Genomic DNA, 26198 nt, shown 5'->3' with positions numbered 1-26198 from the left:
TATTTTTTTAACTATAGTTTTAACAAATAATCTTTAATATTTAAATATTATTCTAATTTAATCCTAAATTTTTCAATCATTATCTTACTCCCTCACACTCATCATCATCTTCGCCATCACAACCTCATTCACTACATCCATATTATAGTGATGAGATTTGTTGGTTGAACAATGATGGTCATGTGTGTAGTAAATAAGGCTGTGGTGGTGAAGATTGTGATTTGAATGAAAGGGATGAAGATGATCGTAAATTAAGGGATTAAATTGGTATAATATTTAAGTGTTGAAGTTATTTTTAGAATTTAAATCGAATTAAAATAAAGTATAGATATTGAGGATTAGATTTATTGTTATGTTAATTTTTATGTTAGTTTTCTGTTTAAAAATTAATAATGGATAACAATTTTGTAACTTCAATCATTTGAGAGATTAATTTATAATTTTTAATAGTTGGATAACTCATTTAAAAAGTAATGTATGGTATAGGGACTACCAGTGTTGTTTACCCTTAATAATAATAAATCTTAGACATAGAAAAAAATATAATATTTGAGAGTTATTTGTAATGCGTTATACGCTAAGATCTTTTCCTTCTGACAGGGAGTTTGTCAACTGGTCCACTTTTGTGGGATGTGAATAACGATAATTTCAACATCAACTTACAAATTTGCACTTGATTTGTCTTGTGTTTGACACAAATATTCTATAATAATTTGGAGTAAATATAATATAGTGTATGTTTAAAGATAAATTTAATTATATGATATTGAATGTTTGTACGTTTGATATTTTTGGTGTTTGTATTTAATATTTTAAAAAAATATCGACAATTCATTTATTATTGAAGTCACTTAAATTCGTGCTTCTTTTTCTTTTTAGGTTTAATATTAAAAGATGTACAAATTTTATTTATTTTTTAAAAGTGTCTAAATTTTTTTTTCACTGTAAATATTCAACATTACAAAAGTTATATTTCAAGTGCCTTTATTATAAAAAACGTTAAAAACTATTAAAAATTAACCAATCATTTAGTATTTTACATGTGGAAATTTTTTATTTCTTTTAATTAAAAAAAATAAATTTCATAAACTAAAGAAAAATATAAACTTTTATATTTTGCGTAAAATAACTCACAATTTATGATACCCTAATTCTCAAATCTCTAAACCTTAATTTCTATTGGTGAGCGACAAAGAGGTGATCGATAGGGAAGAGACAACTAGTAGGGGATTTCGATGACGATAATGACAATGGCGATCAAAATGATGCGACAGAGAGTTTCTCATGGTATCTCGCTATTGTTCATCTTGCGTTTGTCCTTAGAAAATCCATCGATTACTTCAATAAAGTTGAATTCGAATCTTGGAAAACTCATCAATGGAAGAATTCTCCATCACTGCTTTCCCGTCGTCGCTGCACTCGCCGAGAATGACTTCAGTCAACCATAATTCTCTTTAATATCAATTTGGAGTGTGATTAGATATTTAAGGAGTTTGACTTTTTTGGTATTTAAAAAATGGAGTTTTTTTAAATAAAATAATTTTAAGTTTTTTAAAAAAAATTTTATAAACATGATCCTGTGAGATAACAAATTTGTAATGACTGTGACGGACTAAACATTTAAAAATAATAATATTTGCAACGTTACACATATGATGGTCGAAAAAATTTCAGTACCTAAATGAGAAAATAGATATAAATCAATATTTTTTATATTAAGCTTCTTTTTATAAAAGTAGTATGTCAATCGGTTAAAAATAGATTTTTGAAAAATGAGATAAAAATTGTTTTTTAAGATTTTTGTATTTGAGATTATTAAAAAGTAACATTTAAATAAATAAATGTATTTTAGATATGTTTAAAAAAAAAACATAAAAGAGTTATCATATAGTTAATTATATCATATGTCTTCAAAGTATGACCTTCATTTTAGATTGATCCTAAACTTTTGAATATTTTAATTTCATCCCTAAACTATGACTATAATTCTAAATTAGCTCTCAAAGTTTTGATTTATTTTAATTTCATCCCTAAACTATAATATTCATTTTAAATTAGTCCTCAAACTTTTTGAACATTCCAATTTCATCACATACTATACGTATATACTAATCACATCCATTGTTAATAAAATCGTTAGGTCAAGTTATATTATCACATGTTTAAAAAGAACAAAATTTAGGTTAAACTATGGTTGAAACTAATTATATGTTTGGATGAATTGGGGATGAAATTGGAATATTCAAAAGTTTGACCAATTTAGGAAGAGGGTCATAGTTTAGGGATGAAATTAGAATGTTCAAAATTTTAAGGATTAACTTAAAATGAAGTCATAGTTGGTGATGGAATTAGAATATTCAAAGTTTAAGAATCGATTTAAAATGACTGTTATAATTTGAGGGCATATAATACAATTGACACTTAATGATATAAATAATATAAATGAGTATACACATTTGTGGATGAAGGCAATTATTTAGGTGATTATAGTATTCAGATTAAGCCTAATTTGCATTTCATCGAAATTAATTATCTTTGAGGATGTTAGTCATGTATGACTTTTACGTTAAAGTTCTTGGCAAGGGTGATCCCATAATTTTTTTATTAATCATTGATATCTGATTTATTGACTGATTAATTAATATCGGATTTATAGAGGCTCATTATGAGAGTTACCCTCCTAGTCAAGATTTGAACTATTGATGTAAGAAATCTAGTGACTCCGTAATTTTAAACCTACGTAGCCTTTTGTTATATAATAGATTGGCAATTAGGTTTGTCAAATTTTCGGAAATGGTTCTGGAAATAAAGAACGGAAATTTGATTAACTGGGATGTTGATAATTAGAGTAATAATAATGCAAGGGTTGCAAGGAAATCAATTTACTTGTTAGAAAAAAAATTAATTTAGTTTTCATATTCTGAATATATTAGCAAAAAAATATTGTCATGGTCCCTACAAAAAGATTTATACTCGAATAGAAGATAAAATTTTAAAAATAATTCATTATAAATATCAACATAATAAATATATTCATTATAAAAAAGCTTAATGATACAAGTATAGGAGACACACAAAAATTTATTTATCCAATAAATTAAAGCTATATTTGAATAGTACTGGAACATCATTTGGAGCATAAGGGTCTAATATGACATTTTTGAATTATTATAAATCTTCAATTAATTATTGATTATTTGTAATTAAATTTAACAAAATATTTATTTTTATTTGTTTTAGTTAATTTATGATCATATTTATTATTCTAGGATTTATTTTATTAATTAAAAATAAATTTACTTTATGATAAAGTAAAGTTGTTACACGCCTACGTAAAAACATTATTTTATTTTAAAGATATCTATAATTTATGTAAAAGATATTATGTTTTCTATTATTTATAAATTTTTAAATCTTTAAATAGGCAACATTTTTATATAATATACACCAATTTACAAATCATAATATTTATTTCTTTAAAGTTCATCAAGATTTTTATCTTTTTATTGTCTCAGATTGCCAAAATGTAATGGTGCTACACGTTGAAGTGCTCTTCTTCACCGTCGAGGTTGCTAAGGACTAGCTATCGTTAGAGGGCTAAACGTCCATCTTTCTGAGCTCGAAGTTTTCGTCTAGGCTGCTAACATGAAACATTCTTAGAGGGTTAGACATTCTATCCATCTAGTTTCGATTAGATGCTATGATCATACATAAAGACATATACTAAAATATCTAATCTTCTTAAAATCCTAGTTGAATCAACGATAAAGTTTAACGTCAAACATAATATTTTTGTTATTTCTCCTCTTTTCCCAAAGAGAAAGTAAGTTTAAATATATCCATCCTTTTTGATTATTGCTCTATCATTATGCCCCCACAATCCATAAAATTTATGTATTAGAACATGTGTTCCTTGGGATCTTTGATCCAGTCGTAGACCTCTTTAGACAATATAACGTATGAGGGATAAGAGTGCTTAGTATGTGGGGCATAAAAGGGCTAGTTTCTTCTATGAACCACTGTCCAGGAGATTGAGGTCATAAAGTCGTCATTATTTTCGTATAATCTCCATTTGCCTCTGCATCTCTGGTTGTGGTCGACAGGTAAATATACGTACTCATTATCATCCACTCAAGGGAGTTATCCTGTTGGCGATGCCTTTAGCATTTGATTCCATCTCTCCCTCTTCTCTTCACTATTTGGTTCCTTGGCGTTGAGGGGGAAAAAACTCTTGGGGAGTCCTTTGTATAGACTCATTTATTGTTGGTTCTACCGTTATAGTTGTATGTGGGTTGTCTGTGAACTTGAGATTGTGCATGTTTCGTAGCTCGTTTTAAAGGCTTTGAATTTATTGATTTCTCGAGCCATAAGACTGACTATATTAGGGACAATAATGGCACGTGCATTGGATTGCTTGATTGTATGATCCATGATAGTATAAAAATATCCATGATACAACGAATCTTAAATGTTTTGTTGATTGTCAAGAATGCTAGATGGGTTAGGAGAATTTTGAGAAAAGATAGATGAGTGGATTTTGAAAAGAAGAAGACGGGGGATTAGTTTGATCATTTTGGTGGTCCTATTATTGTTTGTGTTGTTTATTAAGCTCGTTATTATCATTGATAGGGTCATTCTGATTGATCATTCTGGTTTTGGAATTTGATACTCCGGAAAAATACTACTTTTAAGGCTTTTTCACTCAAGTTTTTTGTGTAAGGCTTCATATAGATCATTTTAGGTGCATGTAGTTGCATTTGTGGTGGTTGTGTTATTTTACTTTTGTAAGGTGCTATATGAGGGAAATGGTGTGGCTGGTTAGTGATGTGCAGGTAACAATGAGCATAAGACGAGCTAAGAAGAATGTTGTGACATCACATGTTGCTAAAACAAACTGCAATGCCTTGACATTTCTGGCGCAGAAAAAGATAAAAAGATATTTCACAAGATGACAATTGTCTGTAAGCAGGTGTCTGTTATTGGTAACCACCTGAATGGGGTCCACTACACCTATGGAGTAAAACTTTACACACAAGAAATGCATTTGGGTGTATAAGGACATCATAAGAGAGAGGAGGAATTATCTTCTCTGTAGCTTTCTCTACCTCCATTGACGCACACAACACCTATTTTCTTCTTCTTTCTCCCATCTATTTTTAGTGGTGTTCCTCCATTGGTGAAGCTTGAGGGATTGACATAGCATCCGAAAAGAGCTCGCACTATAGCCGTTCATGGTGGCTTAAAGTAAGTGTCGACCGTACACACCTAGTGCTTTCTTCTCCAACCTTTGTTCCATTTTTAAGCTTAAAACTTTGATTGGGCTGTAGGGACGATGAAAAATTTGGTATACTCCATGGTTTGTTCGAACCACCATGAACTAAGTTATATTGGCGAGGTTCATTTGATGGATGCTTGAAACTTTATTTTAATGTTTGATGAATGTTTATCTTTTGTTTTTACTTGTTTTACTTATGTGTACTTCATCTTCTAAGACTGTATGAGGTATGAGAGTCCGTTTCTTAGAAGAAGACTACGAATTTGAGAAGCATTGTCATTAATTCTTAAGTATTGGAGAGAAACTTAAGTATGATCAATATAAGCAATGTGATATAGTTAATCACTATAGCCTAATCCTTTAGTACTTGAGAGAAACTAAGGTAGGATTTCAATGACTAAGAGGGGTAGTGCGACTTCAATGGTGTAGGTTGCCATAGTTGAGACTGAGAGAGATGTCGTGGCATTCTATTATGTTAGGTTCTTAGACTAGAGATAGCGAAAACACTTTTAGCAAACTCCGTCGAACAAGTAAAGCATTAGAAGACTAGTTCTGCTAGAAAAAAAAAGTTTTCAACTCCTTAAGTGACTCCCCACAATTCATTCCCGAAGTAGTTTCCCGTGTGAGGATTATCAAGCTATTCCATTTATTTCTATTTTTACCATTTTACATTGCATTGGTATTTTCATCATTTAACATTATAAAATGTTATCTTGTCTTGACACAATTACATTCCCTCACCATCATCCCATTCACCCTCACATCTTCATCACCGAAGCATCATCAGTGTATATATCATTTCTATACTTAGATAATTTAGTATAATATTATGGTCAAACTCATAAACTCCACCAATCCCAGAGGACGATACGCTTATGATTATATTACTTATTGTGATTGTGTATACTTGCACATCATTTGTGTATAATTTTATAGTACTCTCAACATGCAACAAGTTTTTGGCATTGTTGTCGGGGTTTGGCAACATGAAGTTAATTAGTTTGCCATAGCATTTTATTTTCTTCTTTAATTAGGCTTAGTGTATGACCAGAAGACGTTCTGAAAAACTATTATAACCAATTCAACCTGAGATTGAAAGAATTTTTAGGCAAAGGAGACGTGTTCAACATGCTCAAGCAAATATGTATCAAATTGGGAAACAAAGCTTTTCTCAAGAGGAAGGCGATCAGAATGTCAACGCATTACACAATGTTGGGCCTGCTTCTGCTTATAGGCCTCGTGTTATTCGTGACCATTTGAATCCTATGCTAGATTATTTGAATCTTGGAATTGTGGCACCCGAAATTCAAGCAGCCCATTTCGAGCTCAAACTTGTGATGTTTAATATGTTGAATTCTATAGGGCAATTTAGGGGCATGCCAACTGAATAGCTAGATAACATTCGTAATTTTTTAGAGGTTTGTGATTCTTTCTGCCAATAAGGAGTGCATGAGGATGTGTTAAAATTAAACCTATTTTCATACTCTTTGCGTGACCGAACGAGGGCTTGGTTGAGTGATGTTATCTGGTTTCATAGAATATGAACAAATCTTTGTAAAAATTTTCTATTACGCTATAACCCGCCCAATATAACACTCAACTAAAGAATGAAATAGCGTCTTATCGCTAAGAAAATGATGAATCTACATATGAATGTTGGATCGCTATAAGAGTTTGCTTCACAAATGTTCTAATCATAGTTTTCAAGACTAGACTTAAGAAGTTATGTTTTATAATGGAGTTAATGCCCACGAGGATGATGCTCGATGCCTCGGCAAATGGGACATTGCTTGATAAATCACCTACTGAGGCATTTGCTATTTGGATAGAATTTTCAACAATGACTATCAATTTCCTTCCTCAAGGCTTGGAACTGGGAGAAAAGCACCTGAGGCATTCGATTTAGAAACCAATGACTCTGTGTCTGCTCAACTCTCAGCTATCACTAATATGTTAAAAAACTTACAACGCTCTACTGAGGTAAAAGAATTGAAGGCAACTAGTTCAGCATGTTTGATATGCCATAGCAATCATCACGAGAGTGAATGCCAACCAATCATGAGTCCATCAATTCTGTAGGCAATTTCAATCGAGGAAATAACAATCCCTACTCCAAAACCTATAATCCAAGGTGGCACCACACCCTAATTTCTCATGGGGTAATCAAGGAGCCCCTAATACTAGTCAACCTACTCGTCAACAAAATTATACTGAATATTAAGGCTACCAAACATTATGGCATGACATAATGCTAACAATGAAGCATCATCTTCAGTAAACACTAGTTTTTAGAGGCCACGATTCAGATTTCATATCTAGCACGAAGACAATGATGCAATAACATACTACTTCAATTAAGAATCAATGAGCTTTGGTTCATAGTCAAGGTTCTTACTTCAAAGCCATAGCCCGTCTCTAAGAGCTTTGGAATGTCAAGTTGGTCAGATTGTCGCGACATTACAAGAACGTCTACAAGGACGATTGCCAAGTGACACTGAAGTCACTAAATCTTATAGAAAAGAACAATGTAAAGTATTGACTCTTCGGAGTGGAACTCAGAATAACCAAACAAGTCAAGTTTGGGGAAAGACAAGATGATTCTACCCCACTTCTAAATAAGCTGAATGAATTACATGATGATATCATTGTCGAGAAGGACAAAGATGAGGGTTCTACTATTGAACCTTCTGAAGCACTAAATTTTGATGCCAAGGCAAAAACAACTCCTACTCCCGCAGTTAAGGAAGTTAGACCTTCACCGCCCTTCCCGCAAAGATTGAAGAAGCACAATAATGAAGTTGGGTTCAAAAAGCTTGTGGAGATTCTTGATTAGCTCTACATTAATGTACCTCTCTTGGAATCCATTGAACAAATGTCAACTTATGCCAAATTTCTTAAGGAAATTTGTACCAATAAGAGGATTGAGAAGTTTGAGACAGTTGCAAAGACAAAAAAATATTGTTCCGCATTGAGAAGTTGCCAAAAGTAAAACGATCTGGAAACTTTATTATTCCATGTTCTATGAACTAATTTCGTTGGAAAGACACTATTTGATCTTGGTTCAAGTGTGAACTTAATGCCAAAATCTATACTCTTAAAGCCTGGTATGGGAAATGCCAGACTCACCTCTGTGATTTTACAACTTGTTGATCTGTTCCATGTTAGACCTGAAGGGAGAGTCAAGGATGACATAATGAAGTTGGATAAATTTGTGTTCCCAATCGACTTCCTTATCCTTGATTGTGAAGTTGATGCCAAAGCGCTCATCATTTTGGGTCGGACATTTCCTAGCCACTGGTCGCATTCTGATTGATTGTGAAAAAAATGAACTTACCATGAGAGTTTTCAACCAGTGTGTGACTGTCAATGTTTTTCGTACTCTCACGTATGATGATGACTCAGAAGAATGCCAAGCCATTTTTTAAATGAATTCATTGATTGAAGATGAAACCGAACAACTTTGCCAAGGCAATTTCATTCAACTAGCAGACTATGAATTGCCTAATGACGATTAAAGCATAAATGAGAATGATAAATTACCAACTGGGGTAGAGCAATCTAACTTACTACTAGTTAGATCAGGTATGCACTTTGAACCCCTTGATTTTGATGTCTTAAGCCATAATTATTGCATACACCTACCCTAGAGATAAAGTCTTTGCCAGGGCATCTTAAATATATTACTTGGGTAGTGATAATATTTTACATGTGATTATTTCCTCTAGTATTACTAACTAAGAACAAAGTTTGTTAAGTTTTTTGTCGCGGCATAAGAAAGCAATTGGTGATGAAAAATAATCAAATGGCTTGACGCTGGAGTGATTTACCCCATATCTAATAGCTCATGGGTGAGCCTGTCCAATGTCAGCCCAAGAAATGTGGCACGATTATAGTGACCAAGGAAGATGATGAGCTATTGCCACACGCACTGTCACTAGTTGGAGGATATGCATGGACTATCATGAGCTTAACAAAGTTATAAAGAGGGACCATTTTCCTCTACCCTTCATCGATCAAATGTTGGATCGATTGGCAGCAAGCATTATATTGTTTTAGATGGGTATTTTGGTACAATCAAATTGCCATCGTACCAGAGGACTAAGAGATATCATATTCACATGTCCCTATGACACTTTTGCCTTTAAGGGATGTCTTTTGGACTCTGTAATGCCCGAAAACTTTTTTGGCTTTACATGCAAGCCATCTTTTCTGATATGGTTGAGGAATTCCTTGAGATATTCATGGATGATTTCTTCATTTCTAAAGATGATTTTGAATGATGCCTTGGAAATTTGGCAAAAGTAAGATGCAAGGAGGATGACCTGGTTTTGAGCTGGGAGAAATGTCACTTCATAGTGACTGAAGACATTGTATTAGGGCAAATGATATCCCATAAGGGCATTGATGTGGAGATTGAAGTGATTGAAAAAAAATTGCCACCACTTACCTCTGCGAAGGACATCAGGAGTTTTCTTGGACATGCTGGCTTTTATAAAGATTTATCAAAGATTTCTCCAAATTCTCTAAGCTCATATGTACCTTGATTCAACAAAATCAACCCTTTGTGTTCAACTTTTTCCTAAGCGCATTTACTGAGCTGAAGCAACGATTGATCTCAGTACCCATTGTAGTTCCTTCTGATTGGACATCACCATTTGAGTTGATGTGTGACGCAAGTGATTATACCATAGGATTTGTTTTGGGGTAACACCAAGGTAAATTTTCCATGTCATATTATGCTAGTTTTACCTTGAATGAGCCACAAATGAATTACACAACCATAAAAATAAATTACTTATGTGGTATTTGCATTTTATAAGTTTAGACTATACCTAATAGGAATTAAGGTTATTCACACTGATCACTTAGCTATAAAATACTTATTGAACAAAAAGGATGCCAAACTTAGACTTATTAGGTGGATCTTACTTTTGCAAGAATTTGACTTATAAGATGTAGATAACAAAAGTAATATTTGCATTTTATAAGTTTAGACTATACCTAATAGGAATTAAGGTATGTTCACACTGATCACTTAGCTATAAAATACTTATGAACAAAAAGGATCCAAACTTAGACTTATTAGGTGGATCTTACTTTTGCAAGAATTTGACTTATAAGATGTAGATAACAAAAGTAATGAGAACCAAGTCACCAATCATTAATCTAGGTTAGAAAATAATTATAAATACCATGACATTTTATATATTCAAGAGGAATTTCCTGATGAGAAAATTGTATGCCATGCCAATCCTGTGGTACACTGACCTTGTTATTTTCTTGTTAGTGATATGCTTCCTTTTGAATTGAATAACAATCAAGAAAAAGTTCAAGCATGATGCAAAGTTTTACTTTGGGTGAGTCATATTATTCAGCATTACGCAGACCAAATCATTAGACATGTGTACCTGAAGAATAACAACAGGACATCCATACCATTGTCACACAACCTTAAGTAGAGTCATTTGGAGGAGCGAGGACCGCTGCCAAGGTTTTGCAGTCAGACTTTTATTGGACACATTGTTCAAAGATGCTCAAGCATTTTACAAGTCCTGTGCTGATGCTAACGCCTGAGAACATATCCAGGAGACATGAAATGCCATTGCAAGGCTTCTGGAGATTGAGTATCTGATGTTTGGGGCATTGACTTCATTGGACCATTCTATATTTACTCGGTTTAGTGCCTCAAGCCATTATAGCAATAAGGGAACCCACTTTGACAACCAGTTGATTTCAAAGACATTGAAGAGATATGTAGTTTGTCACAATATTGCCACGTCACCACACAAACGAATAACCAAGCTGAAATTCCAACCGTGAGATAAAATAGATCTTAGAAAAATGGTGAATCTGAGGTAAAAGGATTGGTCACCAAAGTTAGATGAGGCCTCTAGGCATATATACAGCTTTAAAGACTCCTCTAGGCATGTCACCCTTCAAGTTTGTAGACGAGGATGCAAAAGAATGCTTTTAAAACTTCAAGAACCGGAAGTTATTTTCGAGTTGGGATTTTTCTTCACCTACAAGCAAGATTGAGGTTTTGGGCCGTATGTTCTGCACATTGTTACCCCACATAAATGGGAAAAGTTCACGCGGTATCCTGGTACTATCAACGCCTCGTTGGTTAGGGAGTTTTATGCGAAATCTCAAAAACCAAACCAACATGTATTTTTTTGTTAGGGGTTAATATATTTGTTTTACACCTCGTAATTAACGTTATTTTCACTTGCAGGATATTGTCGATCAACACATTGATTTTGAAAGAAAGTCGACTGTGAAATGTATGATAATGTACTCGAGGATTTGTTTGCTAAACTCTGAATTGAATGGACATCAAGCTAGCCATTTTTTCGTCAACCGGGTGTCTCCAACCCTGTGTGAAAATATAGAACCACTTCATGAAACACAGGTTATGTCGATTGCCCATTACACGATGATAACCCTTCCTCGACTAATGTTACATTCTATTATGGTTACTCGTTCAATTGATGTTGGTCGTATAATTGTTGAGCAAGTTCATGAGTGTCTAGGAAAGAAATCTATTGCGTTGGTATTCCCAAATCATCACGACATTGTGCCAAAAAAATAGGTGATTGAAAGTGATTTGACAAAATTTTATCTAGAGTGTCGGGCATCATGAGAGCACGACTGCCCGTTCTGTTAGGATTGATTAAACCTAAATCCAAGGCAACCATCACGATAAGTCTAAGGAATATGAACCCTATAATGTCGAGGCAAGAATACTTACAATCGAAGAATCTATCCAACAGAAGGACTCACTTGGCTGCTCTGTGATTTAAAGAATTTCTTTAGTTATGTCAAGCAAAGGGTGTTGTTGTGGAGTCATTTTCAGGAGATGTTCCCTTACGTGGAATGAAACTTCCTGGGTTTCCCTGATGAAATTCTTTCATCATTTGATGATTCCAAAGCATTTTGTAACATCCCTGCCATGAAGACACCCCTGAGCCTGATGATGTCGATCCTACTGTGCGAGCCAGAGCAAAACCCGAGACCCAGGCCCCGTTTCATGTTATCCTGATGACCGTCCCTTAAAGCCCTCAGTCAAAATGTAACGCTAGCACGTTAACACCCCATGCTGCCACAACTTACTCAACATCTCGGAATACAGTCATACCCCACTAAGGAACTGCACCAGGCAGGGAATTGCCAGTATCTCCACCGCAACACTACCACCACCATAAAAATCGAGGTACCTCATTTTTAATTCATTTTGCATAGCATGACATTGGATTTATTTTAATTAGTTACTTAGTTCTCTTAAGCATTGAGATGTTTCTTTCAAGTTTGGGAGTATAGTTCCTTTGTAGTACATATGCATGATTAATAGCATAACTTGATGCTTTGTGAATTATTCTTACACTATTTGTATGTTTTATATACTTAAGGATTTAGAAAATTTTTATGAAAGAACTCTGATTTACTTTAGCATTAAATTTGGTATGTACTTAATGATAAATCACTATTTAAAGAACCCCTTATGTTTGAATTTTGTTTAACCATGAATAAATGTTTCGGCATAGCTGTAGAGGGACACTTCTCCTGTCGTGGCATTGCCTGAACTCTCTTTAATAAATGGTAGCCACGGGCATACGAGTGAATGAAAGTAGTCACAGGATGACTCTACATGTTTGCACTATTGAGACAATTCCTGGATATCGCATTTCAATAATGACAGCTACAGTAAATGTAGAACGTAGTTGTAATGGGATGACTCTCCTCGTAACGATGAAAAAATGTGTATTAAGTAAAAAGAGAGTATAAATGTGTGCTTAATGAATGAATAAAATGTCGTGGAAAAACTATGGAACTTAATTAGAAATTGCCTAGATTCATTAAGTTAGATTAGATACAATCACGCACACACACAACCACAAATAATCTTGACCTAGGGAAAAATACTTGATTTATTGATATGTTTAGCATGTTGAAGCCAATTTTTTTAGGGTTGAAAATCAATTTTTGTCTTGACGTCTTATTATTGAAAATTTCCATTACATTTTGATGTGTAATTGCTATCCATTGCTTGAGGATAAGCAATAACTTAAGTTTGGGGTCTGATAACTCCATAAAGGCTATTTTAAGGCTTTTTTCACTTAAGTTGTTGAAAATTGCCATGACACCTTGTTGTCTAAGGTTTCATATAGATCATTTAGGTGCATGTAGTTGCATTTGTGGTGGTTATGTTAGTTTTACTTTGTTAAGGTGCTATATGATGACAAAGGTGGGTTGGTTAATATGTGCATGTAATAAGCATAAGGCGAGCTGAGAAGCGCGACATCACATGTTGCTGAAGCAGAATGCAATGCCTTGGCATTGGTATAGAAAAGACCAAAAATATTTTCACAAGATGATATTGTTTTCAAGCACGTGTATTTTATTGTAACGCCCTGAATGGGGTCCACTACCACATATAGAGTAAAACTCATGCACAAGAAATGTATTTGGGGGTATGATGGGGTAATTTGAGTGCAAAATCTCCCAAAAATATCTTAGATTGTATCTATAAGGACACCATATAAGAGATAGGGGAATCATCTTCTCCATAGTTTTTCTCCACCTCCATTGACGCACACAACACCTCTTTTATTCTTTCTCCCATCCATTTTTAGTGGTGTTCCTCCATTGGTGAAGCTCGAGGGAGTGGCATAGCATCCAAAAGGAGCTTATGTTATACACGTCATTGTGGCTTTAAGGAAGTATGGTCGTGCATACCTAGTGTTTCTTCTCCAATCTTGTTCCATTTTTAAGCTTAAAACTTTGATTGGGTTGTATGGACGAATGAACAATTTGGTATACTACATGGTTTGTTCGAACCCCACCATGAACTAAGTTATATTTGGTTGTGTTCATTTGATAGATGCTTGGAACTTTATTTTAATGGTTGATGAATGTTTATCTCTTTTTACTTATTTACTTATGTGCTTCATCTTCTAAGATTATAGGCATGAGAGTGTCCATTTCTTAGAAGAAGACTAGGTGTTTGAGAGAAACATAGTCATTAATTCTTAAGTATTTAAGAGAAACTTAAGTATGATTAACATAAGCAATGGGGTATAGTTAATCACTATAGCTTAATCCCTTAGTACTTGAGAAAGACTAAGTTAGGATTTCAACGACTAAGAGGGGTGATGTGTCTTCAATAATGTAGGTTGCCATAGTTGAGACTGAGAGGAGATGTCGTGGCATTCTATTCTGTTAGGTTCTTAGACTAAATAGCGAGAACACTTTAGAAAACTCCGTCAAACAAGTAAATCATTAGAATACTATATCAGCTAGAAAGATAAGTTTTCAGCTCCTCAAATGACTCCCCACCATTCATTCCTGAAGTAGTTTTCCATGTGATTATCAAGCTATTCCATTTATTTGCTATTTTTACCATTTTACATTGCCTTGGTATTTTCATCATTTCACATTATAATTTGTTCTCTTGTCTCGACACAATTACATTCCTTCACCATCATTCCATTCACCCTCACATCTCCATTGTCAAAGCATCATCAGTGTATATATCATTTTTACTTAGATAATTTAGTATAGTGTCATGGTTAAACTGATAAATTTCACCCTAGAGGACGATACTCACTCATCATTATCTCATCATTATATTACTTATTGCGATTATGTATACTTGCACATCATTTACGTATAATTTATAGTACTCATAACGCGCAACATAATTTCATCTTTAAATGATATTTGAAAATCAAAAGCAATTCACGCTCACGACATCAATTGTTGATGAGAATAATTTTAAACTCATCGATCGTGATGGTTTAACCTTCTAGTTTGATGAAGAGTCGCAACCAATGGAGGATCGACTATTTACCAGTGATCTTCTATTAGAGGATGACGAAAATAACATGAAGAAGATGACTTTCTCGTACAAGAGCTTAGAGAGAAGAAGCCCTTTTTCAGTCTCTCTCATATATATACCTCGATTGTAAGGTGGTTGGTGCGAGATCTAAAGTCATCATGCTTGCTAATAGGCTGACATGCTGTGTAGATAAGACTATCAACAGTGACAACTCTATAAATATTTTTCAGGTTTGACATATATGTATTAATAACAATTTTTTTCATATGGGACATGAACAAATAAAATTTGTGGTTGACACCTTCAATAAAATAGACAACTAACATTAAAAAAATTCGAATTTTAGAGTAGATTAGTTCGGCACCGGCTATCAAACATCAATTTTGACTGTTAAAATCATGTCATAAACTGAGACATCTGGCTAAAGTGACTTTGGGGTGACATGACATCTTCGATGACTTCTGAATGCTCCACTCATGGGTATGATCCTTCGAATCTCTTTATAGAGAAGTTTTCTTTGGAGTTTTCTGTGAATGCTCCACTCTGATATAAGTTATTTTCAAGATGATATAAAAGTGCAACACTTAAATGGGAGGTTCTAGTTGTATAAGGAAGGAATTATGACAGTGTGAAAAATGTGGATCCTCATCATTTACAAAGTTAAAAGAGTCTAACACCATGATTCTATTTCTATATGATGATGATAGTACTGGGGCAATCGGAGACTTGGCATTCAACCTGTTCTTCAAGAATCTTTAAAACTTTCTCCTTTTTTGAAATATTGAGTTTTATTATTAAAGAATTATGGTAAGCAGTGATCAGATTATAAATTTTCAAGAAAGTCAAAATATTTTTTCTCATTCAAGTAGAAACTGAAAGATTTAAAGGAATAAAGGGTCCATAGCCCCTCCTGTCCTTCTTTCATAGAAAAATGAAGTAATTGTGGGATTAACTAATGCAAATTAACCTAAATATGATGGCTTAAATGAAAATCAAAACGGAAGAGGACTAAAAGAGCTTATGTTGGAATCTTTGTGATGACATACAGCCTCGTCTAAAGTAAGCAATTGTCTTGAGCGGCAGCAGAAATTGCTGTCCCGCTCACGTTTTATTAGTTATACGCATGCAATGGGTGGTGGCCTGTCTTCAATTCTAACAATTTGAACATTATTTTTGTTGTTTAAATTTCGTTAGTCTTGCTATCCAAAAGCACGTGTTATGTCGTTTTTGTTCTCTTTTACAACAAAAATCATATGGATAATCGTATGTGTTTGAATTATACAACTTGTCATTTCACGATAAAGAAAAGTAATAATTTAGGGTCCTAAAAATTGAACTGGATGGTGAAAACTGAAATAAACCTACAAATTGGAACTGAAAATTATGAAATGAAAAGGTTAAAAAAACCTAGAAGGTGTAGGTCAATGTAGGGTCCTAGTATAAAAGTAGCAGTGGAGTATAAGAAGATTAGGGTACACTAGGTTCTTAAACAAAATGTGCAGGAGAGGATATCTCTTGGATTTGGTACTTAAAATGGTGGGGATATCTCTTCGGAAGATAGGGTAGAGATTTGCTGTCCCTATTTTCCCATCCAATTTTGTTTTTCTCCCCCCAAACACACCAATCAATGCTGCACCTGCACCAAACTCTCCACCTTTGCTACTGCTATGTTGTTTTTTAGGGACGACATTGCTTACGGCATTGGAACCAACCTATTACCCTACGCCTCTTTTATCGTTAGGTGTGTCACAATATTTGAACTGAATTTTAAGTTTTATGGAGTATCATTTTTATTATTAAGTTTTAAATTATTTTAATTTCAATGTTACATTTTAATTTAAATTTAATTAGGACAATAATGATGACATCATTTCTCATAAATTTTAGTTTATTATATAAACTTTATCAATAAATTTAAAATATTTAATTTTAGACATTAAAATTAATTTAATGAATCAATTCATCACTATAGAAAATGAGCTTCGTCATCTATTAGTATCGATCTATCGTCATCCATCATTATCAATGATGAACTCAGAGGTAATCTTTTGAAATTTTAGATTCTCATATATTTTAAATGTTTCTTTGAATTTCTACTAATATTTTATTTTCGTCTGTTAAAATTTTATGTCTATCCCCTGGCATAAAATCTTGTATCTCTCTAGTTAATATTGTTATTCACGACAATAATTGTTATCCAAATGATGGATTTTGTGTTTAATTTCGTGACTTAAAAAATGAATTTTGAAAAAAAATAATACACTTTAAAATGGTATATGATGATAAAACGAGTTTACTGTGACGGATTTAGAGATATTTTTTTAGGATGAACATTTATGTATTAAAAATACAAAATCTTTAGTGAAAATGGACACAAATAAAATCTCAAGGTGGACATAATCAATAAATGAATAATTAATTTTAGTAGATTTTTGTCTACCCTTAATTAAACGTGAACCAACCATTAATTAGGGTGATCGTGCAAGACAACAAAGAATGATGATTTTCGATGACAATTAAAAATGAGTGAAAATCCTTTAATGAAGAAGATATGAAATAAAAAAAAATTACCTACACATAAAATCAAATTATCACATAACTTAAGTACTAATGATTTAATGATTCAATTAAACTTAAAATTAGAGTTTAATACTTAAATTAAAAATTTGATAGTAAAATCAACATACTATTTAAAGTTTTTATGACTCAATTTAAACAACGATAACTGTTCTTATTTTGATTTCTCTCTCTCTCTCTCTACGTGTGGTTCATTCTTCATGTATTTTCACTCTGCTATATTAAAGATTAGGGATAAAATAATATGCTTGTACTGACCTCTGGATTCAGAAGTGGGGGATATATGGAGGTTAAGGTGGAGCAACACAGCTTTAATTAGATGTAAATTTATTGAAATTTTACATGCTGGAAGCTGACAGCATTGGAGATTTAGTTTTAGATCACAATCACATTTAACTCTTTTAAAGAAACATCATTTACCATGATGTTGCCAGAAAGCGATCCTTGTTCTTCTTATACCAAACAAACAAGAACTCTGCTGTGCCAATGCTTCAGGACCTTGCCCAATGCCCACCCAGCTGCTTTATTAGCTAACCTGTTTATTGCTTAGGAGGCGGTGGTTGTGGTGCCATCAATTCTCAATATTACTGCTGCTGATTATTTTACGTATTAAATAGCATGGATATTAATTATATAGGACAAACAGTATTTTTGGTGAACTTTTTGATAAAAAAAACGAATGTTTTTCTCTTATGATTCTAAATTTGAGTAATTGTATTTATAGAAAATGAATATGTTGCGAATAATTAAAAAGAATTATGAACATATATTACTTTGTAATCAACTCAAAATATTAAAAATAATATTTTTTTGGCATTGAGAAACGAAGAGATTCAATTACCTAAATATGTAAAAAAAATACACATACGACCTTTTAAAAGTTAAATAAAAGCTTTGGGCTGGATTTAGATTGAATAAGAGTAGTGATGTTGGTCTTTAAGGTTTAGTTTGGGGAGTTTTAGTCTTCATATTTAAGTTTGGTCCTTATATTGGGGCTGGGTAGGTTTATTTAATGTTTTGGGTTAGGTAGGCTTGTTCCGTACTGGGAGAGGCTTCGACTGGCTTGAGATCCGGGCCTAATGGATTGGTCCAAACAAAATTGGAGCTGATGTAGTATCTACATTTTGTTTTTTTCATTTTTTTCATCAAATTCTATATTTTAAATATTTAATCTATATTTTATTTATAATATGTTTTAGTTCCTACATAAAATCCTGCACCTGTTACAGCTGAGCAAAGACAGCAGTGTTTTTACAGTGCAACATTATCTTTGAGTTCTTTCATCAGGAACAACACAAACTTTCTTACAAATCATGATTCAGCCTGTATGTGGACATCAACAAGTTCACCATAGTTGCAGAATCTGAAGTTCTATAATGATAAAATGATATAGAAAACAACACATCTAACATTGTCAATGTTCTAACGTGTACCAAGCTTATCTTTGATCGTTTGCAAGGCTCTATCTATTGCAATATCAAATGCATCCTTCTTGGACCTCAAATCCGATGAGCTATCATGCCTTCTATACATAACTTTAGGGATCAATTCGATGACAGATTGCCTCATCTTCCTTACTTCACTCCTTGGTATCTCCATTAACACATCCAAAATCTTTAACCCTTAAAAACCACTTCCTCCTTTGGTATGAACACCGAGAACTCGGAATACTTATCCGCCGGCAAATGCCATTCGTATTGCAATTTGGCAGTCAATTCTTCAAAGAAAACTGGTATGCAACCTGCAGTGATTGCATCAAAAGTAGACCTTCTTGTTGGAGTGTCCCCAGGAGGCTGTAAACAAAAGGTTGCTTGAAGCATAGGCTTCATGAACCTTATCGGATCATGCTCGCATATCCCATTAGAGCAATCCACCATATGGCATAACTTTGAGTACATCCCATTTCTTTGAATGATGTTGAAATTGCTGGTGATGTTGTTGATGGTACTGTTCTCACATTCGTTCCTTATACTCCTCCTGATATTTGGGGTTGATCCGATTCCTCCGCCACCAGCGAACAACATCAAACTAGTCCTTCTGGATCTCTTCACCCGTTGAATCCAAGCCTCGAAGTAGGCCAAATTTTGGGGATGAAACGATGTAGGATAAGGCACGGCATGCTCCTGCAATGGCCAAGGTCTTCCCTCGGGAACCAAGGCAGTGAGGTTGTAAAACTCGGGCAATTCAAGAAAAGAAGTTCCCCATATTGGAGGATCATTATCCAATGGCTGAGAGAAATCCCAAGCAGGTCTAGCCATAATCAGGAAATGATCATGACCCATATTCCGTTCCCAGATTCCTGGTTCATCGGATTGCAAGAACTCGAACAAATCCAACCCATGTTGGAAGCTGGAATTCACATCAGGACCATACAAATATCTCAACGAATCAATGGCGGCGTAGTAAGGAAGAAAGATGGCATTCGCAACATCAGGATCATTAGTGAGACAAGGGCATTCCAGGATTCTTCTATGGAAAATGAGTTCAAGCAACAAAGGGTCGGTACGGTACCAACTATGGGATCTGCCATGGGTTTTCTGTCCTAACCCATGGTTCGCTAAGTAAGGACAAAAGTCATCAAAAAGTGGGTATTCAGAACAGTTGTTAAGTAGATCGAGATTGAACCTAGATGGGAGGTTCCTGATGTAGATCCAACCGTTATTGCAATCTTCTGATGTTACTTGATTCGATCTAGACTCAATGGTCAGGGTTTGCTGGGAAGACGCTGAATCGATGATCCAAAAAGAAGAAATGGGTTGTAATGGAGAAGAAGATTGGGACGATTCGGGTCTTATAAGCCATGTAAACATTACAAAAATGAAGAAAGATGAAAGCCTAAGAACAAATTTCTGGGCGTCTAAACATGATTCTTAAGGGGTCATAAAAATCTCTGTTTTAACTGCAGGCTGTCCCGGAGTTACTTTGTTGGGGAAGAAGAAGATGGCTTTCAGTTTCCAGAACTACAAATCTAAAAGAGGACTTTAAAAAACAAAATGAAAACAGTTTTTATCTAAAGGATTGTAGTAATTCTTTCCATATTTGTATTATTATCTATAACCATGGAGGTTTGACCCAGCAATGTCGGTGGAAAACAACAACAACAAAAAAGGTTCACAAATAGCTTTGGACCAATATTCAGAAGCCCACTTTGTTTAATTATTGGGCTGGACTTAAATTTTAGATTATTATACACTACAAGATAGATGTGTTTGAGGGTGTAATTCAACGTATCATTTGATGAATTATTTATATAATGTTTGTTTATTAAATTAAATAAATTGGTATAAATAAAAAATTTATTTAATAAATAAACAAACAAGAATAGATGTGTATTCGGTTCGTTTATATTCACGAACAAACTCGTTTAAAGTTCATTTATTGGCTCATTATAAACTCCTTGATCGGATCTCTTATAAGATTGTTTACCCTATTTTCTTTTTTCTTTTATTTTTTTATATTTTAAATATTAGTGAAGATAGAGTTTAAATTGAAGAGAAAGTGAACTTTAGAGTTTAAACTATTAAGCCTAAAGAGCTTAAGGACTAGTGACATAATTTTACAATTTTTCTTTGGATTGCAATTAAAAAAGTAAGAAGATAATATTGGTTGTCTAGGGGGACTCCTATCGTAGAAATGAACGAGTTCATGAGTACTAATGAAAATGTCGGTGAATATACAAATGAATATATACACAAACATTAAATAAACATATTCGTAAAAGTTAAATGAATCAAATAAGATTACCTTCAAAAATAAACAAATAAATACTAACATAATATTAAAAATTTAAGTAAATACAAATCAAATATAAATACTTTCAAAAATAAACAAATGAATATAAATATAGTCTTATTTATTCAAACCCAATTCATTTACTCTCCTGACTGTGGATGTTTTAAAATGTTTGCAACCAACACTTCTCCTGTTGCACCACGTGCAATTATATGTTTTATTTTTCATTTCATAGGTATTTGTTTAATGGTCAGCAGCAAACAAAGTTACATATATAGTAATCACACTTGTGTTGATAATTAATGGAACTGTGTATTTCAGGTTATTAATCAATATTATTATTGTTTTTGGAAGTGGACTGACTAGGCTCAGAGTCATTTGTCAGACAAGTTCTTAAAACTTTGTCCAAAACCAAAACAAACATTTTGAAAGTACTTCAACAGAATTTCCTTTCCATTATTGTCAATTACTACCATTATCTTCATTTTGAAAATCTTAACAGGAAGAGATGATATTTGCCTGTGCATGCATGTAAACACCGTCTATATGAATATTTTCTAGGATAAGTACACATATATCAATTATACAAACTTTTATATAGAATAAATATATAAAATTTCAAAATGAAATAATTAATAAATAAATAACTAATATAAAAAAATTGGATTTCAAGATGAGTTAGGTATAAATCCGTCATTATCTCTAATTATATAACAAGTTGAGGGTAAAAACAGAAAGATACTCAGTAGGCAAGTGACAGAAAACTGAGGTCCAACTCATTAAAACCTTAGATTATATCTCAATAATGTGGAGTGAAGGCGTCAACTTGAGTCTGAGCACCTGAGCCAGGGAGTTTTTGCAGGTGAAAATCTTAGTTATGGATCTTTAAAAACTTGGTAAATTGTTGTAATAATACCTGTCTGCAATAAGAAAAGTCCAGACAAAGGTTGACTATTTGTTTGCTTTAAATAAGTTATCATTTCAGACAAATTGGCCATCATCTTCTTGTACATTACCACACAAAAGACACAGTCCTCCACTATTTGCAATTAATGATGGAGCTTCTGATGAAACTGTGTCGTGTCTTCCCTTTTTATTAACTTATCTCTTCAAACCATGTCTTGATGAGTGCAGATCTCATGCTATCCTTAACCTCTTTTCTAATCCCCAATTAAACAACTTGGTATTTGAAATTTAAAGTTTAGTAAATATGTAAACATGAAACCAATTAATCTTTGAATATAATTTATATTTGTTACGAAATTAGAGACCTCTAGAGTTTCCTACGGCAATAATCGATTTTAGTCACATGTACATAAGCAAAACTAATAATTAAAAGCTAGAGGGTGACCGACAGCAGCATGGAGTTCTGCTTTGTTTGATACCGAAGCTAGGTAATAGCTGTCAATTTCCCTGTATTATTTTCCATGCAACTCCACAAAAGTAAACTGATGCTGAGACAAAAGGATCAAAAAGTTGGTGATATTGTTATGATTGATTACTGTTAGAAGATAATGATATACACAATGATCATCTAATAAAATAAACACTAAAATTTTACGTAAAATAATCACACAGAGCAATGTAATTTAAAAAATAGCGTTTCATTCTATCAAGAAAAGTTGAAACAAAAGGGAAGGCTTTAAAATGTAGGACACTATTTATCATAAATATTTCGTGGGAGGGTAAAATATTTTGCTTCTCTACTGTATACGACAAGGGGGGAATCCAAGGCCCAAGGGGCTCGTTTTTAATGCAATTAAAAGGGTTCATATAATTTTTAACCATTGAATTTACTAATTTATTCTATTTATAGTTGATTTTTTAACATAAATTTTTATTAGGAAAAAGCACTCTTTACGCTAATTTTGGTTGTGGTATAAAATAAGATTAACTAGTGGTATTATTCGAACTCTTTTATAATTTTTGTTAGATATTATCGATGACAGTTTTTCTAAAAAGAAAAATAAATTAAAATTTTCAATTCGTTAGAAAGACTCCTAACTACCCTGGCTGAGATTAATTTCATCTTAATTTCTTCGATGATATTAACTCCATGAGAGTTGATCCAAGAGGTCTATGAACTGACGTGAGGGTGTGATTAAAACCATTAGGTAAATATGGGCTTAATCTGATGAAATTTGGACCCGAATATCTATAAAAATGAAGTTTTTAAATTGATATTAAATGAAGAGAGACAATATGAGTAATTCGACCATCTAGGAATAATAAGGCTGATAATCCTTAATTGAGGCTTGTGTCACCCAAGTAAAAAACAAGGCATAATGATAAAATGAGTTCTAACATTTACTCAAATAATTACTTTGGTCCATAATTTTTTTAAAATATTTTAGCTCTTAATGTTTTAATCTTGGTCAAAAGAGTTAAGATTGGATAAAAATTATTAGTTGACTAATGATAAACACATGTTACTAATGTTGCATTTTCACATTTTCTTAATTGGTGAGATGACACATGCCACGTCATCACTTTAGTTATATTAGTCAAAGCATTTAGTCATTAGATTCAAATTTATAACTTATTTAATATCTGACATTTAAGGATTGTCTCATCCCATCATCCAAATAATTAGATATATGTATCCATTAAATGATCTAGTAGTAAAAAGAGAATATTATTCTCTTTAGAGATTTTGAATTTAAATAATTATATCCATAAAATATTAATACATTGTCAATAACTAAAAAAATTTAAACGAATACAAATCTTATTATTACTAAAAGTATTAGCTACTAATAATTTCTCATAAACTTGCCTTTATGATGAAAGTTTGTGGCATGTCAATGATTGTGCATTCTAGTTTGTGAGGGCCAGGCTAGGGTTTGGGTTTTGTCTTTTAGGGTTGGGACAAGGATTCACCCTCGTGTATCCGAGGTGGCTGGTCGCAGCAGAAAAACCCTACTTGCCCCACTTCATAATTTCCATTCTTGTTTTTCTTTCCCCCACATGTCAAGATCGTTTAAACAGGGTAAAAATAATATAATAAATTGATTTACACACAATCAGTTTTATAAAAGATTTCAATATTTTTTTCCACATTTAGAAAAATCTGCTAACCAAAAATCTGCTTGAAGATTTATTAACAATATAATGTTGATTTTTTTTACTGCTGATGCATGAAACAAAATGGAAAAACTTGGTCATACTGTTTTTTTTAATGATATGAATGATCATCTGTTGAGTCTGTAAACACAGCTGTTCGAACTTGAAACCACTACAACGTGCTCACACTGATATTCCTTCACTATAGTCTATTATTTTTTTCAATCTCAAATTTACTATATCCGAAACTTCATAGAAAATAAGTAACCTCAGTTAAAAAGATTTAGAGGTAGAAAGGGGAGTCACATCAGATAAAGATTTGAAGACAATTAGACAAACTTGAGCAGTATAGGGCAACCATGGTAGCTGGGATTTTGTTTGGTTGGTAATTACTTGCGGAGTTTGATATTTGCCAACCTTTACCTACTTTTTTCTTCTTCCTTTTCTCATACCACATAAACAATCCCTACAAAAGGGTCTATATTTTGGTGCTACTTTACCTAAACATTATAAGGCAATGCTTATCTTTCGTTATTCCAACTTTCCTTTTTACCTATTAATTTATAATATAATTTAAATGGGTTTGGTTTAATAGCAAATGAAGTTTGGATAGTTCTTTTGCTCAAGTAATGAAATCAAAACTTTACAAGTCTTCCTATATATAACAGTCAATGCTTACATTTGTCATACATGATTTCTTTATTTTTTAAAATTTTTATATAGACATACAATGACCAATTTATAAATATTTTTAGGGTAAACAAGTGGGTGACATAAATAAAATTTCACGGTGGACACAATTAATAGAATAAATAACAAATATAAATATCATATTTTAAGATGGACACTTGTCCACTCTAATATGTGTATGGAGACATGTAGTATCATCTTAAATTTAATTATAATTTTTTTATTACACTATAATATATAATATAGTTATCTCAAAATTTTCCATTGTTTTCATATTCTCCTATTTAAACTAATCTCTCGAATCAAACGTCATCAATGATTAAAGAGATGATTATTATCTCTAGAGGTCTAAGATTCGAGCACGTTATCTGTAAGAGTATTTAAACATTCATTGTCAAATGATTAAAAATATTTCAAATAAATGATACTTTATAATTATTCCAACCTAATAAAAAAACCATTCTATCATTATATTCCACTCTAAAACCTACTTTCTACCTATAACTTTTAGGTTAAATCACATGTTTTATCACTCAAATTTCTATTTTTATTTTTTTCTTAAAAAATCACTTAATTATGCGAACGTATTATTGATATCTCAATAATAATTTACTATAAATTTTATAAATGCCGGCGATGAAATTGTTATAAATCCAGTTTAATAGTTGACAATTAATGAAACTAATGAAATATTAATAAAACTATTAATTAAATTTAAATTTAATTATATAATTGCTAATATTTAAAAAACTCGAATATTAATAAAAAAATATGTTAATAAATTTTACAAAACTATATCCAATTTTTTAAATGAATGAAAAAATAATATATTTTTGCAAAAGAAAAAAAATTTGTTTTATAAAATTTAAAGTAATATGACTTTATAATGTCACGTTACACGTAATAGGTGACATAGTAGTGTCACATTAGCATGTTTTAATATTTAATGGCTGAACTAAAGAAAACAAATTTATAAAAGGAAAGATGCAACAATTAGCTGACCCTTATTCCCATATATAATGGGAT

General features: G+C 32.6%; 1 protein-coding gene across 1 annotated transcript; it reads right to left on the bottom strand.

The window, feature by feature from the left end:
• Positions 1 to 18970: 18970 nt before the first annotated feature.
• Positions 18971 to 20649, bottom strand: LOC120193760 (probable xyloglucan galactosyltransferase GT19). Its single transcript, XM_039196198.1, is given in 3 exon segments — positions 18971 to 19306; positions 19309 to 20426; positions 20428 to 20649. Coding segments are annotated over 3 exon segments (1377 nt in total). The 5' UTR covers positions 20490 to 20649; the 3' UTR covers positions 18971 to 19109.
• Positions 20650 to 26198: the final 5549 nt, after the last annotated feature.

This window comes from Hibiscus syriacus, unplaced genomic scaffold, assembly GCF_006381635.1.
Source record: "Hibiscus syriacus cultivar Baekdansim isolate YM2019G1 unplaced genomic scaffold, ASM638163v2 tig00116996_pilon, whole genome shotgun sequence".
Classification (NCBI taxonomy): Eukaryota; Viridiplantae; Streptophyta; class Magnoliopsida; order Malvales; family Malvaceae; genus Hibiscus; species Hibiscus syriacus.
This window is presented reverse-complemented; position numbering and strand designations above follow the sequence as displayed.